Here is a 16233-nt window from a genome sequence, read left to right on the forward strand (position 1 = left end):
GTTAAAACATACCAACACCTCCATGACACATGATCAGATTTTCATTGTCCTACATTTTATACACTCTGTAATGATCGAATACAAGAAAGGTCACTGATGCATGGTGTGGTGATTTGTAGACGTTTAATTTATTTACATCGTATTTTGATGTAATTATTTCATTATTCTATAATGATTAATATTATTGAACCTAGGTTACACATGGACCACAACCATGGCCTTTACAACTATCAGAACATTACGTCGACGTTTTTCCACAACCCGACGCAGATAACGATATTTCATCACTTCCAACATTGATTAGTGAACCACATTTCTCTAAAACAGTTTATCAAAAGACTAACTTTGATGATGAAGCTAAACCAGTTCAAAGTTATATTATGGATCAAACTGAAGGTCATGTTCGCTTGGTTTCATTCAGCCTTCGGTGTGAAAGTATTGGGATGTTTGAGTTTGTGATTGAAATTGGAAATCGTCCCACTCCCTCTAATTTACATCCCATGGTTCTGTCATCCAAGTTCACGTAAGCTTTTGTTTTTCCCTGAACAAGATATTTGACCGACCCACGTTTCTTATACCATTGGTGATGCAGTTGATCTGTGGTCCATTGGTTTAGTCACTCGACTCAAAATCAGGGAACCATGAGTTCATATGTTATTCCATCTACAGAGGATCAAGTGGTTGATGAGTTCGACTTGCCTTCCTCATAACCTGGCATACATGTATGTATTACTAAATCATGCTCCTATGCTAGAATGGACATTAAGTGAAACCGTTTCTAGTCAGTCAGTTACAACGTAGAACTTCGTACGTACGTACATCAGTTCGAGTTGCCATACCACATTAGCACAGAGATGATGTTATCGATTCAAATCCCATATTGGTAGAAGTAGTAAGAGTATAAGTATTATGTGAAAGATAAGGGTTTGAAGATGTTATTGAAGGACTATAATACGGTGAAATAAATTTGGAAAGAGATAAAGGATACGGACATGAAGAATTCAGAAGATTAGAATTTGGTAGAACACAAAGAGTGTATGCACCTTCGCCATTGCAAACGATTTTGAGCCATGTCATTCAAGGTCTCTAACCATCGGTTGCCATCATCTCACCAATCCCAACCAGGTAGTCTAGACCTACCAACATGGCCCAGTCCACTTGTCAGCGACTTCATGGATTTATGCCATGTTTTGGTCTGGCCGCCCCTAGCTTTCTTCCAACCTGCTCCTACACCATAAAGCATTGCACGTCGGGGCAGTCGGTGGTTGGGCATACGTAACACGTGTCCCAGCCATCTCAACTGATAAAGTTTCACTACTACATCAATCGATTTTCCATCCTTACCTAGTATCCGTTTCCTAACATCTGCATTACTTACCCGGTGGTCCCAGGATATACGAGCAATGCGTCGAAGACACCTATGATCGAATACTAGTAGCCTACGAATATCCTCTACTCTTATGGGCCATGTTTCACTGCCATAAAGTAGGACGGAACGAACTGCTGCACAGTAAACCCGCCCTTTGGTTGCTAGACGGATATCTCGCCTACGCCATAAATGGCGCAAGTTGGCGAAAGCTAGACGAGCCTTCTGTATCCGTGCTGAGATTTCGTCACACACCAGACCACAAGGGCTGATGAGACTCCCAAGATAAGTGAAGCTGTCAACACGCTCAACTACTTCACTCCCTATCATTAGTTCAGGTGTCGATACAACCCAATCCTGAAGTAACATTTTGCACTTCGAGGGAGGGAATCGCATTCCGAACATGCCTGCATTGTCGCTTATAGTGGTCAGAAGACTCTGCATATTGTCAGCGTCTTCACCGAATAAAACTATGTCGTCGGCGTATTCTAAGTCAACAAGTGAATCTCCCGGTAAAAGTTCAACTCCAGGAGATTGAGATGATGAAAGTGATATCTCTAAAAGCATGTCAACGACAAAGTTAAACAAGAATGGGGAGAGTGGACAGCCCTGACGAACACCACTTGAGGTAACCAATTCTGATGACAGCTCGCCTTAGGCTCTAACTCGACCAGTTGTGTTCGAGTAGAGAGCCTTTATGAGGTTAATGTACTTCTTTGGTACTCCTTTCACTGACAAACACTGCCATAGAACCTCACGATCAACAGAGTCAAATGCCGCCTTAAGGTCAAGAAATACTACTATTGTGGGACGTCTGAATGTATGTCTATGTTCTAGGACCTGACGTAGAGTGAATATCTGGTCTATGCAACCACGTCCAGGTCGAAAACCAGCCTGGTTTTCTCTAGTCTGCTCTTCACGAGCTTTGGTTAAGCGCCTAAGTATTATTGAAGCTAATATTTTAGACACTATATTAGTCAAACTGATTCCTCTGTGATTGTCACAGGAGGACTTTTGTCCTTTCTTATAGACTGGCACAATCAGTGATTGGGACCAGTCAGATGGAATTACGTCCGGTTCCCAGATTCTACCTAAGACCTCAGTCAATCTCGTTGTTAGTACTGGACCACCATCCTTAAAAATCTCAGGGATCAACCTGTCAGGGCCTGTGGCTCTCCCTCGCTTTAGATTTCCTTTAGCTTTTTCAACCTCGTAGAGAGTTGGAGGACTTACCTCAATTTGCCATTCAGGACGACTGGGGATCGTGGGTAACTGAAGTGTGGCTGAAGGCCAGTTGAACTGATCCCTAAAGTGTTCTGCCCATCGATCCAATCTCCTGGATTGAGAATGAATGATATGCCCATCTTTGTCTGAGATAGTTTCGCTAATAGTTGGGTTCCTAATGCCGGTTTCTTTAATAAGTCTGAATAGCTGTCTGCTGTTACCTATTTCCGCTGCCTTTTCCATCTCTCTTGCTTTCGCTACCCACCACTGTTCACGATCATTGCGTAGGCTTCTTATTAGCCTTCGCTTAAGCTGACTCCGCTCTTCGTTATGTTCAGAGCCAGGTGGGATGAGTTTTCGAGCATCTATCAGTGCGGTAGATGCTGCCGAGATCCATTGTTTCTCCCTGACCTTATGGCTTACCTTACTAGCGGATATCACTGCTGTTTCCACAGCTTTACGGATGTCATTCCACGCTGCTTCAGGGTGGGCACAACTTACATGTCTGTCTAACTGTTTTTCCAGTTGTTCCCGAAATATATTCTTAGCTTGCTTATCATTAAGTAGAACCCTTAGAGGCTTCCCTGCAGTGTCTTTCCTACGTCCAGTAAGACGCAGACAGATACGTGCTCGCACTAGAGCATGATCTGAGTCTAAACATGTGCTCCAGAATGAGCGACAGTCTTCTATCGAGCCCCTCCATCGGTGGCTGATAGCGATGTGATCTAATTGGGTCCAACGTTGGGACGAATTTGGGGGTCGCCATGTCAAAAGATGTTTTTCCTTATGCCTAAAGTTAGTATTTGCAAGAAATAGGCGGTTATCTGAGCACAGCTGCAACAGACGGTCGCCATTATCTGTCCTTTTAGCCACGACACCATAAGATCCACCCAGGTGTCTTTCCCTTTCACTTAGTTTACCTACTTGAGCATTGAAGTCACCAGCCACTATTACTACATCAGAACGCCTAGCTTTTCGGAGAAGGTCAGAAAGTTTCCTGTAAAACTCATATTTTATATCGTCTCAGCTGCAGTCAGTGGGAGAGTAGGCAGAGACGACGAAGAGGCAACGACGAGTTTCCCTATCTTTCCGAGTCCTTACTGATCCGTTTAGTCGGACAGCGCATAAACGACTGTCTACTGGGATCCAGTCTAAAAGAGCTAGTTCTGCCCTAGGACTTAATGCTATACCTACTCCGGCGAGGCCACGGGAAGCAGCATCAGGGCTTCCAGATACACGAAGCGTGTGTTGAGATGGTTCTTTATTTTGATTAGGTGAGGTCAAATGAATGACACTACTCGGATCTTGTATGCGCGTTTCGGAGACGCAGCACACATCGATGGTGTAAGATTCTAGAGTCCTAGCTAAGGAAGCCTGTTGTCCTATTTGGCACAATGTTCGGACATTAAAAGTTCCTATATGTAGTTTAGAGCGTGGTTTCAGGAGACCAGGAATAACGTTCCGTGTACTTGAATCGTTTGCCCTAGCGGTGTGAGGTGATAAAAGGACGTGGGAAGGGTTAGTCGTGGAGATTTGAGAGTTATTAGTAGTAGGAAGGATTTGAAAGTGACCAACTTGGTCTCGTGTGCTGTTAAGGGTATGAGGGCTAATATCACTTCCCGGCTGCCCACACCGTGGAAGGGTATTTCTTGAGGGACCTGAAAAAGAAGTCGGATTAGTGTTGGTCTTAACGACCTGGGAGCGTGACCGCAGTGCCCAAGGAACAACTGCTTGAGGCCGGTCACGCACGGCCTTTTTGTGGGGGATTTTTGACGTGTTAGCTCCATTCTTCAAAGGACCTTACCGCCGGAGACGGAAATCTGTGGGATAAGGCGAGGTGTGCATTTTTAGGGTCGACCTTTTCTAACCCCACCCCTCCTTGTGGGAAGGCAGCATCGCTGTCATGCTGGTTATCTGAAGGAAACACCTTACTGCCGTCACACCTCTGTACAGTCGGCAGTATGACTTCGCCTTCGGACCTTGGGATTGCTGCTTTTAGTCTTACCGCTCTTCAACCGACCTGTCTGGCATGGTAGGACCTTGAGGGACGATTGTTCCAGCCAGTATAGCTCGATTGCTTCATCACGATAGGCAAGCCCGACCACCACGTCAAGGTAGCAGCGACGGTCGGGTAAGATACTTACATTTGCTCATTCAGGCATTTGTGCAATAATGGAGAACAAAAAGCAATTAACTATAATAAAAGTACAACTTCACAGATTTACATATTTAATTTATTCGATGAAACCCTCCTCACATATATTTTTTATAAACACCTACTCTACTTATCAATAATAAGTAGCATGTTTTAATTAGTTAAATTTGTCAGAATTTATCTGAAAAATGAAGTAATCATTGTGTATTTATTTTTTGGCACTGGACAATATTGTTAACATTCATTTTATAGTGGAGGAAAAATACCAGCCGAACACATTTTATCGCCTTCCATTTGAGAAGACTAGTGGAACTATGGGTGTCGGTTAAAATATAATAAATAAACTGATGCATCATTTCCAGAGGATATTTGATTTTTAATGTGCATACAGACTAGACATATTCCTATCAATCATAATTTGTTGTATTACTTACTTCTTAAACATGATGAAACAGGCATATCACAGTTGCCAGCTGACCTACCAATTTAATACATTATGTGTTGTTTATAAAAATGTACTCAAAATAAAGATAAAGTGTAAGGAATATATGAAGAGTGTTTGATACAATAATGAAGTAAAGTGTGTGGTTGGAATAAGTGTAATCCAACTGAATTTTCGCCATGAATAAGTGTGGTGAACTCGCTGCATGGAGTGATAATTGTGATATATTGTTGGGATACGGATTTAGTATAAGTAAACCGTGTAAATGTCTTTGGCCAATGCGGATAGACAGTACTAGTATATTACGCATGCGAGAAGAAGGAAGTCGCTATTGACGATACTGTCACCACTGAGTTGTTATTTCTATTCTGTAAAGAAAGTGAGCAGACACAAACAGTCAATCACCTTCTGATTGGCAGCCGATCACCGCTACCGATTGCCGTCACCTCTCCCTCCAAAAAATTTAAATATATCGCACATATGCTCAAGAATGAAAACACATACAATTACCCTAACACACAAATAGAACACTGAACAACGAGGACACTCAATCTTCACCATCATAAGATCAGTCAGTACAAAGTGAATCCACAGTTCTCTGTACTTAACAAGTATCATGTTGTGATTGGTGACTTATTATAAGAGGGGGAAAATAATTGCTGATATTCAACAAGTGGTACCTTTCTGTAATATCTTGCCATGGCCTACGATAATTCCGAATTGCCAATATATCTGTCGATAGACATATATGTGCAAAAACTACTTGTAGCCAAAAAACAAACAAGACTCTTTGTTCTTTCTTATTTTCACGTACTAGACAAAACATTTTCAACAGACGATTTCATGTCCGACTTATCTTTCATTTCCTAGTAATAGAAATGATATCATCCTTCCGAAATCGATCAAACTAATCAACTATCCAAACGGAACTCAAACATATTATCATTTCCCAGTCAAAAACTAACTTGAATGTATTTTGTGCCCCTTTTTAAATCTAGCTATTCTTTGTTCAATATGTACTTAACCGGTTGAATTAATTTCTTGCTATAAAGTAGCCAACTATACCCCTGTCTGTTTATTATTTATTCTGACTACATTTAAATGAAATAAGAATATAATCAATCCTGTACAGTCCAACTCTTAACAATTGGTTCATTCTTCCAGTTGTGCTTTGAACAAACTTATGGTGAATTCATACCTTAGTAAATTTTGTACTAGTCATCAATTAACTGATAACGTTTGAAAACAATCCTAATTGTTTAGTAACTTTTCAGAATAAATAAGAGGCTCTTAAGGGAAAGAATTCGGTGGATTTATAAACCCTAAGTAAAACTGCATGTTATTTACTATTATCTTAAGCGTTGTTGTGAATTGTCTTTTCAGTAAAGTCATTCAGCTGTTGGTCATGTGCTAAATAGCAATGCACACTATAATTGTTAGTTAATTAAACTAGCACCACGTATATATGAGTTAACATCCTATAAGGGTCTGTAGTCTAAGCGTTTGCACGCGAGACCAAAAGTCCTGGGTTCACATCCTGCATGCGGGGTCGTAGTTATACACTGCTGAGGAGTCCCATACTAAAAAGTAACAATCGTCCAGTGCCTTCAGGTTTTCAGTGGTGGTCTAACTCAAATCGATTTAGAATTTCAATAGAAACCGTTTGTTCTGAAACATTATTAACACCTTTTTGTCAGAAGAGAAAAATACCAATTACCTGATCGACCGTCTCAATCCAAGACAAAGGATCTATCTTGGCTATTTTTGTTACTTCTTGATGTTGCAATTGTTTTCTTTATAATATGTCTGTTAACCAAATAAAATTGGAATCTGTTTTTAAAAGAAAACAATAACTTTAAGCCTGACAAAAGCTCGTTGATAGAACGAGCAGACATATTGTGCAAATGCATTGATCATTTACTAACTTTCAATTTTGTGTTTGATTAGTTTATTTAAAATAACTCTTCTTTCTACCTTGATTAGATATCGTCCCAAGATATCATTTATTCGATGGGTTGTCGATGATTAAATCTTCTTAATTGATACTTGACTTATTGTATATCCAGCTACTTCAGTCTAGTATATCCACTCATCAATAGCTCTATATTTAAAAAAATCAGATAAATGGTCAGTGTGATTTTAACAACCATTTCCAATGGCCATACTTCACTTCACTTGTAATAAATTTCCTAATTTTTTTTTAAATTTTGATTTTCTCAGAATAATGTGTGATGTCGCAGTCAGTCTGCAGTTACTACCTGTTTTTCAGTTTCCTTCACTACCTCCACACTTTCCACCTTGCCCATTGGTTAACATATCTTCCAATGACTGGTCCCATGATAAGGTGAACTATTCGTACTTTTTTATTGCACTTGTAATACATGTATAAAAGATGTGTATAGATTGAAATGAATCTTTATTGTACTATATAACATTGTTGATGAATCTCTTAATAGGTTCTTTTATAAAAATTAAAAGAGAATTCCTGTAACTACTGCGAATGCAAACGTTTATTTCATTGACATTACTGTGGCGAATATGGATTGACTTATAGTGTAGACTATCTATTTGATTATTTCAGTGATAATTGTAAAAGTTGTTTTTGGCGTGCTTTCAAATCAAATGTTTATCGACTGATTATATTTGCAATGGAAAAATTACTCGTAAGAAACCTTCAATGATTGAGATAACAAATCGGAATAACTTGTGTAGAAAGTCGCTTATGTTAACACAGAGTAACAGAATTAGAAACTTTTTGTTTGTAATTAATCTACTCTACTGCATGAATCAGTCATTTAACACTTCCATCAATACGACTTTTAGTTCCTTTCAAGATTAAATTTATATGCTTTACTGATGAGTGTCAACTAACATAAAGTGTAGGACTCAAAACTCCTTGTTGATTATATCCAAATACATCAGATATACCTCGATTGTGATGTCAAGTGACCACCATTCAAATTGGTGAATAGAATTTGATCAGTATTAAGGATTAGACTAACATGACATCGGTTATTACTCAATGATCAGTTAATACATATGTTGTATGTGTTCTACTTGTCATTTAACGGTTTAAGAGCTAGAGATAAAAAAACAATCATCACTTCATAATTTATATCTTATCCATTATGGTTGATTTTCTTTTTCTCTCTCATTTTCATCAATTATTTCAGTTAATTTTACCGAATACAATCCCAACTGTTATTCATTTGATTTTCTTTGGATCAGAAAGTCAAGAATTAGAATCAGTTGATTCACTTGTATCTAATGTGGTTATTTCTTCAATTGATGATGATAGAGGAACTACAGAGAAATTACAATTAGTTCAATATGTAGATCCACCTGTACAGATGGATTATTCAGATTAGTAAGCTCTATCAAGATTCTTTCTGATCATAATTTTCCTGGATACAAATACGAGAACTAGGATATAATAAATCTTACAAATATCTTTTCTTGGTATATATATATATATATATATATATATATATATATAGTGCTCCAGCCAGAACAGCTAGTGAAGCCTACTGGGGAGATCTAGTGGTCTTTCTGGAACGGATTCTGTTTTTTCGAGGCTCGCAAACCTACTGCGTGAATGCGATTTAGTGGGGACCGCGGCCCCACTGGTCTTTGCGTGCATACTGTTATCGCACCAAAAGAACGAGTAAAGAAGTTTCCAAATTTACTTGCTCTGGATATGTATAGTCTAATTGCATACCGGTTAACACACGAACTTTGATCCGAGTATCACTTGGTATACATACCCTGTGAGCAAATATATGTTACATGCACATCAGTAACACACAGATTTTACCCCATCCATCCCACAGCATACATATAGTTATATTCACCCACCTGAGAGGGTAGATATTCACCATTCCTAAAGAAGACGTATTTGCTTCACCAGACTGACTCGCACACATTATACGCGTATCATTCACGCCAAGGCTACTGCCCTTGTATTCCCTGAGACACACATAAGCATAAGCACTCTTTCAGGGGAGGCTGTTGGTCGCCCCACCGTACTATTTGTTACCACCTATTTTTATTATGTCTTCGACCTGATGGATAGTCCGCTGATTTTATTAAACACAGGGCAGACATTTTTGCAGCTCAACGTTTCCTTTATAAGACATCGCATGCATACCCTTTGCATGTACCTATATACTTGAACTACATAGGTCTGAGAACTTCTGCGATTCTCATACATAAGGATACACATCGGGTAGTCCGAGCGGTAAAGTGAGCCCCGAGTATAGAACCCAGGTTGATCAGATACAACAGAGTGGTTGATCGGTCCGATCTCTGCAAACTCCAAGTAGGCTAGTATATATATATATATATATATATATCATAGTTTCAGCCGATAAGTAACTCTCTTAAACAGTCTAACTTCTAGGATTGGTTACCGGGCTCTTTAAAAAGACAAACGTCATAGGGTTTAACCTTTCTAAAGAATTCATTTATGATTACCCATTTTTACTAAATTATATCGCACCCCCTATGGAAAATGTTCCAAGCACCGTTTCAATCAAAATGTTTCGTTTCACCGATAAGTGAAGCTTATTTTTATCATTTTTTCTATCTTGCTTTTTTTCTCAGCGATAAAAGATCTTTCAATCGTCGTATGCATTCGCGGCCTTATTTTCTCATTACACCAGCCAACCTTGGTCATTCTTCTGGTAGTCTCGCAGTTCATGTTACAGTCCATTCAAGTTTACCTAACAGATATGTTCCATTTTTACCTGGTATTCAGGGCCTAAAGTCTATTTTAAATATATATTTGAGTCCAGTGATAAACGCGGTTCCCAGTCAATTAATTAAGTTATTTTATCATTCAGAGGTAATTTCCAATTGTTTTTTCTCTTTGTGATTTCTTTTCCTATAAAAATGAAATATTAACACGTTTTCAACTTATTGGTAATTCAATTTACTAAATTATGTGAATTTTCAGCTATCCGACTCAATACTTTTATTTCATGTTTACGCGTATATGAATATTGTTTTTCTTTCCAGGCTTCATCTACTGTGTATATTCATGGTGGATCTGGTTATTACTACCTGGAGAATTCAGGCAATCTAACAGATCGACATCACTATCCAATTCGTATAACTGAGAAATTGAATGAACCAACTTTAGCAACCCATACTATACCGTATATCATGCCGAGACGGACTTACGAAATACAACCACAACATGTTGGTCGTGTAACAATTCAAGCAATTGACTTATGCTTCCCATCAACAAAATCAAACCCATCAAATGAATATAATCTTAGTCCATCACAAGCTGAATTTAATGTAGATGTAATTGGTCTTAGTGCATTAAATCTTCGAGTTCACAATCAAATACAACTTGGTGATGAGGTTGGTCTAATTCTGTGTTTTGTTCGTTTATTATTTATTATTAGTTTTATAAAATTTAAGTAAAATGTGTAAAACAAATTTATGTGTGGGCAAAAATGATAATGATTGGTTTTTTTGTTGAGTCAGACATGTAGGTAGTGTGACAGGTGTTATATGTGTTATATATTCCCCTATCCTGATTATTATTGATTAACTGTTCCCTGTTGTCGGATTTTGGTGTGGAAATATATTGACGTTCTAGTCAGGTTAATCTCGTGTTCTTGATCTGAGTTGTGTTGAAGTCCTGTAGAATAGACACTGGGTGGGAATCTAGTGTAGATATTGGTCTAAGGTAAATTAACGTCCCACATGCGTGTAAAAGGTGAAAGGACTGTTATAACAAGAAACCCTAGCGTTATGACAAGTATCCTACCGTTTATAACACAAAGTAATAAAATGAATTTAATATTTTTAAAGTTTCCACTCTTCATTGAAATACTAAGAGAAATAACTATTCCTATATGGTGACTGACTTTTTATTCTAATCGTTTTGTTGTTGTTGTTATAGTAAATTATTCCATAGGACTAATTATATTAGGTTACCATGTATACTAAAAATTAACTAAAAACAAATATATCTGTATAAGAAGTGTTATATTATGTTCAACGTTTCAAAATGTTTTAAATAAATAAGTAATAGAAATTATATAAACAAGAATTTAACACAAATGTAAATATCAGTCCTAGTTTTCAATGTATATTGTTCGGCTAAATGTCATAAATTACGACTTTATATTTTATATCGTAAAATTCTTTATATTACTCTGTTATCTAATAGATTGACAGACTTTTATTAAATTATTTCAATACCTTATCTAATATAACCTTCCTTCATATGCCCATGGTACGGCCGAGGGTGGGGAGAGTCCTCTCTCCCCCTCGAAATGCTCTCACATAGCCACGCTTGTACAGCCACTGCCAAGGAAGTCCTACTAACTGTCTTATAGAGATGTTGTTTACTAAATTGACAGAACAAAAAGCGGATGTCCGGCATTTTAATCGGGTTGGTGGATTTGGAGGATCTAACTAGGAGGGTTGGAAAACCCTGATTTCAAACCAATGGCGTACTTGGGTTCCATAATCCTGGAGGAAAATTTGGTGTATAAACCAATTGTTGGTCACCGACTACCATGGGACTACATCTCCTGACGTTGTTCCACTACCTTATGGATCAGACCTTTAGGTCGAAGGCTTCGGACGTGGCCCCCCAATTAATACCACCTGCTTCGATCTTGGCACCCGGGAAGTATCATAGCCCATACACAAATCAAGTGACTCGTGTGGCGCTTTTGTATTCGGTGCCCCTGTGTACCAATATTTATGTGTTCAAACAAATAAATCTGATATAATCTATAAAATATATGATATTCCTGATTAATGGATAATAAAAAGGTTCAAATAAATTGCTTGTACAATCAACTTATACTATTCAACCATGTGTTTAAATCTATTTGATACATATGTGCGATAGCCTATGATTCTTATCTTCGACTTCAATGACAATGAGTAAGACGACTTCCTATACTCTTTCTCCCTGTTCTCCAATTAGCTATAAAATCCAATCTTTGTTTAGATTTATTTTACCAACAATAACGAAGGTTATCTAGGCAAAAAATTAAACATTTATTTAATGTAAATTACAAAGCAGATGATTCTTACAAGTTATTGTTGTGATCCGCCATCTCCAACACGATTGAACTCGATTCGGTCCGTGCAACTAGCTTTCACAAAGTAGATACATTCGCTTACTAACAGTTTCATCATTATATTCATTATTTTAAATTAATAAATCGATATTAACTGTAAGTGATCAACAGTCAAATTATGTCTTAAAAATTAATTTCTTTTTTAAATGATCAATGTTTTATTACTGTTTCTCTAATCTAGGTTACTGCCTTTGTAGAGGCTATAGGTACAGATGGAATCACATTACCATCAAAGTGTGCACGTTTACTGAAGTTGTCAATCATCAGTGACCATGTCACTCATTCCACATCTACTGGTCATAAAGAATCATCACATGACTCGAAAAGAATACTTCGCGTACCGGAAACTTATGTCCCTTCAGATTCATTCTGGATTTGTGATTCATCAAATGCTGAAGAACCTTGTTCTGGTCAATTTACAGTTCGAGGCATTGCTCTTGGTACTTCTAAACTAATGATAACTTCTATAGTACCCGGCTTATTATATGGTAAACCGATTACTGTTCAAAGTAACGTTGTTGAGATTCAGGTAAGCTCAAAAGAATGTCATACTTTTTGAAATTCTCTTTAAAAACCGAACGTTCATTATGTTTTCTGTTTCTTTTATCATCTTAGGTGTTTGCACCCTTACGTTTGACTCCATGTAACTTCAATCTTCTTCTAGGAGCAGAATACGAGCTCCATGCAGTGGGTGGTCCTAGTCAAGCTTCATTGGAATTTATTCCTGAGTCTATCTCAAGTCGTATAATAATTGTGAAAACAAACCCTTCCAGTGTCTTAATACGTGCATCTGAATCCTTAGGTTTGGCAAATATTCGTGCTCGTGCGGTAGGCATGACAGGGAATAAACTTTCTTCAAGTTTAGATGAAAAGCGTGATGATTATGTTATTTATTCAGAGGTATGTCATACTTCGAATTTGTAAAATCATTCATAAAGTTATATATTACTGGGTCTCTAATTGAGCAATATAAAATATTTCTTTTCCAGACAGTTTGCAACATTCATATTGTGGCGTTGTCTGGTGTACGAATTCGATGCCCACTTGCTAACTTGGATGAAATTACTTCTCAAATCTCTGATTCTTCCAATGCTAATATCCCAGAATTATCTAATTCAGATAGGTCTGATCGACATTTTCTTCTTGCATGCCCTCCTGGACGCTCTGACGATTGTGGTTCAACACCGTTATGGGTTGAAGGTACAGCATACAGTCCTTATTTTTCTGAAGACCAGTCAATATCAAACATTGTTTCTCCTTTGGGAATGGCCGCTGTCAATCCTCCACTACGCTATCGTTGGCATTTAAATCCACCTGAACCTAACTCTTTTGTTCGTTTAGAGTATTGGCTTGATCGATTCGGTATTAATATGGATGAAGTAAGCATTATAATTCCAACATGAAATAATTGATATACTGTGGATGCCTTAAGAAGCTATGGTGTTTCTCGCTTAATCCTGCCTGTTTGAGCTTCCACTGTATGAACTATATATTTTAGACATATGCAGTTTATATACAGGCATCATACCATAAAATAAAAAATAACAATTGTGCAGGATCGAGCCAAAAAGTGACTGTGAGTGTAAGAGACTGTAACTCATAAATTGGGGATAACTTGAGAACAGTAAATCGTATAATAATAGTCAATAAGTAAATTGAAAGCTTATTATAAAAGTAGTATAAATATATATAATTTAGTTACTTAACAGTTATACAATAAAAATTAAAACATGGAGTTCAGCGAAGGGATCTCTTTTCAACGAATTTATTATTAAGCTGTACAGTCGTATATATATGAAAATGTTTTATTAAAGTACTAATTCCGTGAGGAAATGTGAACACTAATAACCAAGATTATAATAAGATGATTAGAATGAATAAAATGTTTTGGTTACAATAATTAAAGGTCATAGAGGTGTAAAAATAAATAAGATGATCTGATGAGTATTCATGAATAAAATAATGAGAATATAAGTAAAGGGGAAATGGAGTAATAATAATAATAAAAGAATGATAATAATAATAATATTAAGGCCATGGTAACGATAATGATAAGACGTACTTCTTTTGTACGCATAGTTCTGGTTTGAGTTCATGGATGGTAAGAGCTTCGGCTATTTTTAAGAGTTTGATCCGAAGAAATCTGGGCAGATTTGAATGAACCATATAAACAACCTTAAAATCAGACTGTGGATCCGTACAATAAGAATATATAATAACAGTCTATAAATAGTCCCCGGAAGTTACCCATAATTTAATCTTCTTCGGATACAACAGTTTTCATTTACATCTTATTATAAAGTTTTATTTACATTTAAATAGAAAATAAAATTCATAGTGGAAAGTGTGAGCATGTTGTTTTGACGACAGTTTTTGTCAATTAATACTTTTTTCAACTAATATAGCAATCCACTTGGTATTGTTTGTTTAAATCTTCCCATTGATGTTTAGGACTGCAATTGATCAGTATGAATTGTCCTAAACATCAATGGAAAGATTCAAGCAAACAATACCAGGTGAATTTAAACTTCACCCCCATTTTACAAGCAAGTGGCTATCATGACTCAGTAGCTAAGGGAATAACGCGATGGTGTTTGAAGCAAACGGCACTGGGTTCGAGTAGCGGAGTGAACGTCAACTCTGGGATACAGGTACATCCAGCTGGCAATTCCCAAATAGGACGAAAAGCGCGTCCGGGATTCCACTGCTAGCCATCATCTATCATTGCTTATAATATGACAATGCTAATAAGATACTTAATACGGATTTGTATATGGTTATGTCCATTATTTGTATCGAGGTTTATATGAAATTGAGCTTTCTCCGAAAATACAGCAACTGACGCAGAAATAATATCAATTGTTTAGAACGGAGTCCAAAAAAATGCATTGTCAACATTTGAGAAGTTGTATCAAACCTAAAAACGAACTCCTCACTCAAGTTAATATTTTGCAGCATTGGGATCAATGAAATGACTTGGAGAAATCATATGCATATTTAAATCCATAGTATGGAGTACATTGTTAATGGAATTTATTGTATGAGGGTGAATATCAATACTCCATGTGTATAAACCCTTTCAGGTGGGAATATATAGGAAAACTGTAACCTCGTGACTAGATGTCGATTGTTTACACTACTAAACTAAAGTTCAAGTATTACTATTGCATGATGGCAATTTGAGTAACAGTTTTAATCTTCACAGTATAGATTTGTTCTCAAAAAAAGTGTTTGCCTACTATGTACCTGAATAGTCAGTTAGTCACAATGTAGAACCTGTACGTATGTACATCGGTTCAAGTTACCATTCCCCATTAGCACAGAGAAATGAAGTTGTCAGGCCAAATCTTAAAATAGTACGAGTAGTAACAGTATCAGTGGTAATAAGATTAGGCATCGAAGATACAACTCGAGAAGACAATGCAATTCAGTGAAATAATGTAAAACTGAACGAGGGAATTTGAAAGAAGACAAACGATTTTAGCCATGTCATTCAAAGTCTCTAACCATTGCTTACGATAATCACGCGGACCCCAACCAGGTAGTCTGTACCTATTAACATGGCTAAGTCCAATTGTCAATAACTTCATGAACTGATGTAATGTTTTGGTTTGACCGCCCCTAACTTTCTTCTGGCTTTACTCCTGCACCAGAAAACACCGTCCGTTGAGGTAGACTATGGTTGGGCATACGTAACACATGTTCCAACCATCTCCGTTGATGAAGATTTACTACCTTATTAATCGATTTAACATCTTTACCTAGTACTCTATTCCTATCTTAATAACTAGTTCTAAATACACAATTTCCAGTACATAATTAGTTTTAATGTATTCTGACACTTTAGTCCATAGTAATAAAGTTACTTATCTATAACCATCTACATTTCCCACCTTTTCTAATAGATCTTTCTGTTATTGTCAAATTTATTATC

General features: G+C 37.2%; 1 protein-coding gene across 1 annotated transcript in view; it reads left to right on the top strand.

Moving 5' to 3' along the window:
• Smp_142550 (nuclear pore membrane glycoprotein gp210-related) overlaps positions 1–16233 on the top strand; it is a gene marked incomplete at its 3' end in the record, with an annotated part of 40249 nt that overhangs the window by 11258 nt on the left and 12758 nt on the right. Inside the window, exons 11-18 of the mRNA XM_018794157.1 lie at positions 195–523; positions 7408–7531; positions 8361–8554; positions 9790–10030; positions 10204–10554; positions 12481–12828; positions 12915–13199; positions 13289–13678. Coding sequence (XP_018648597.1) covers positions 195–523; positions 7408–7531; positions 8361–8554; positions 9790–10030; positions 10204–10554; positions 12481–12828; positions 12915–13199; positions 13289–13678 — 2262 coding nt within the window. The remainder of the gene's footprint in view (positions 1–194; positions 524–7407; positions 7532–8360; positions 8555–9789; positions 10031–10203; positions 10555–12480; positions 12829–12914; positions 13200–13288; positions 13679–16233) is intronic.

Source organism: Schistosoma mansoni, chromosome 1, assembly GCF_000237925.1.
Source record: "Schistosoma mansoni strain Puerto Rico chromosome 1, complete genome".
NCBI classification, from domain to species: domain Eukaryota; kingdom Metazoa; phylum Platyhelminthes; class Trematoda; order Strigeidida; family Schistosomatidae; genus Schistosoma; species Schistosoma mansoni.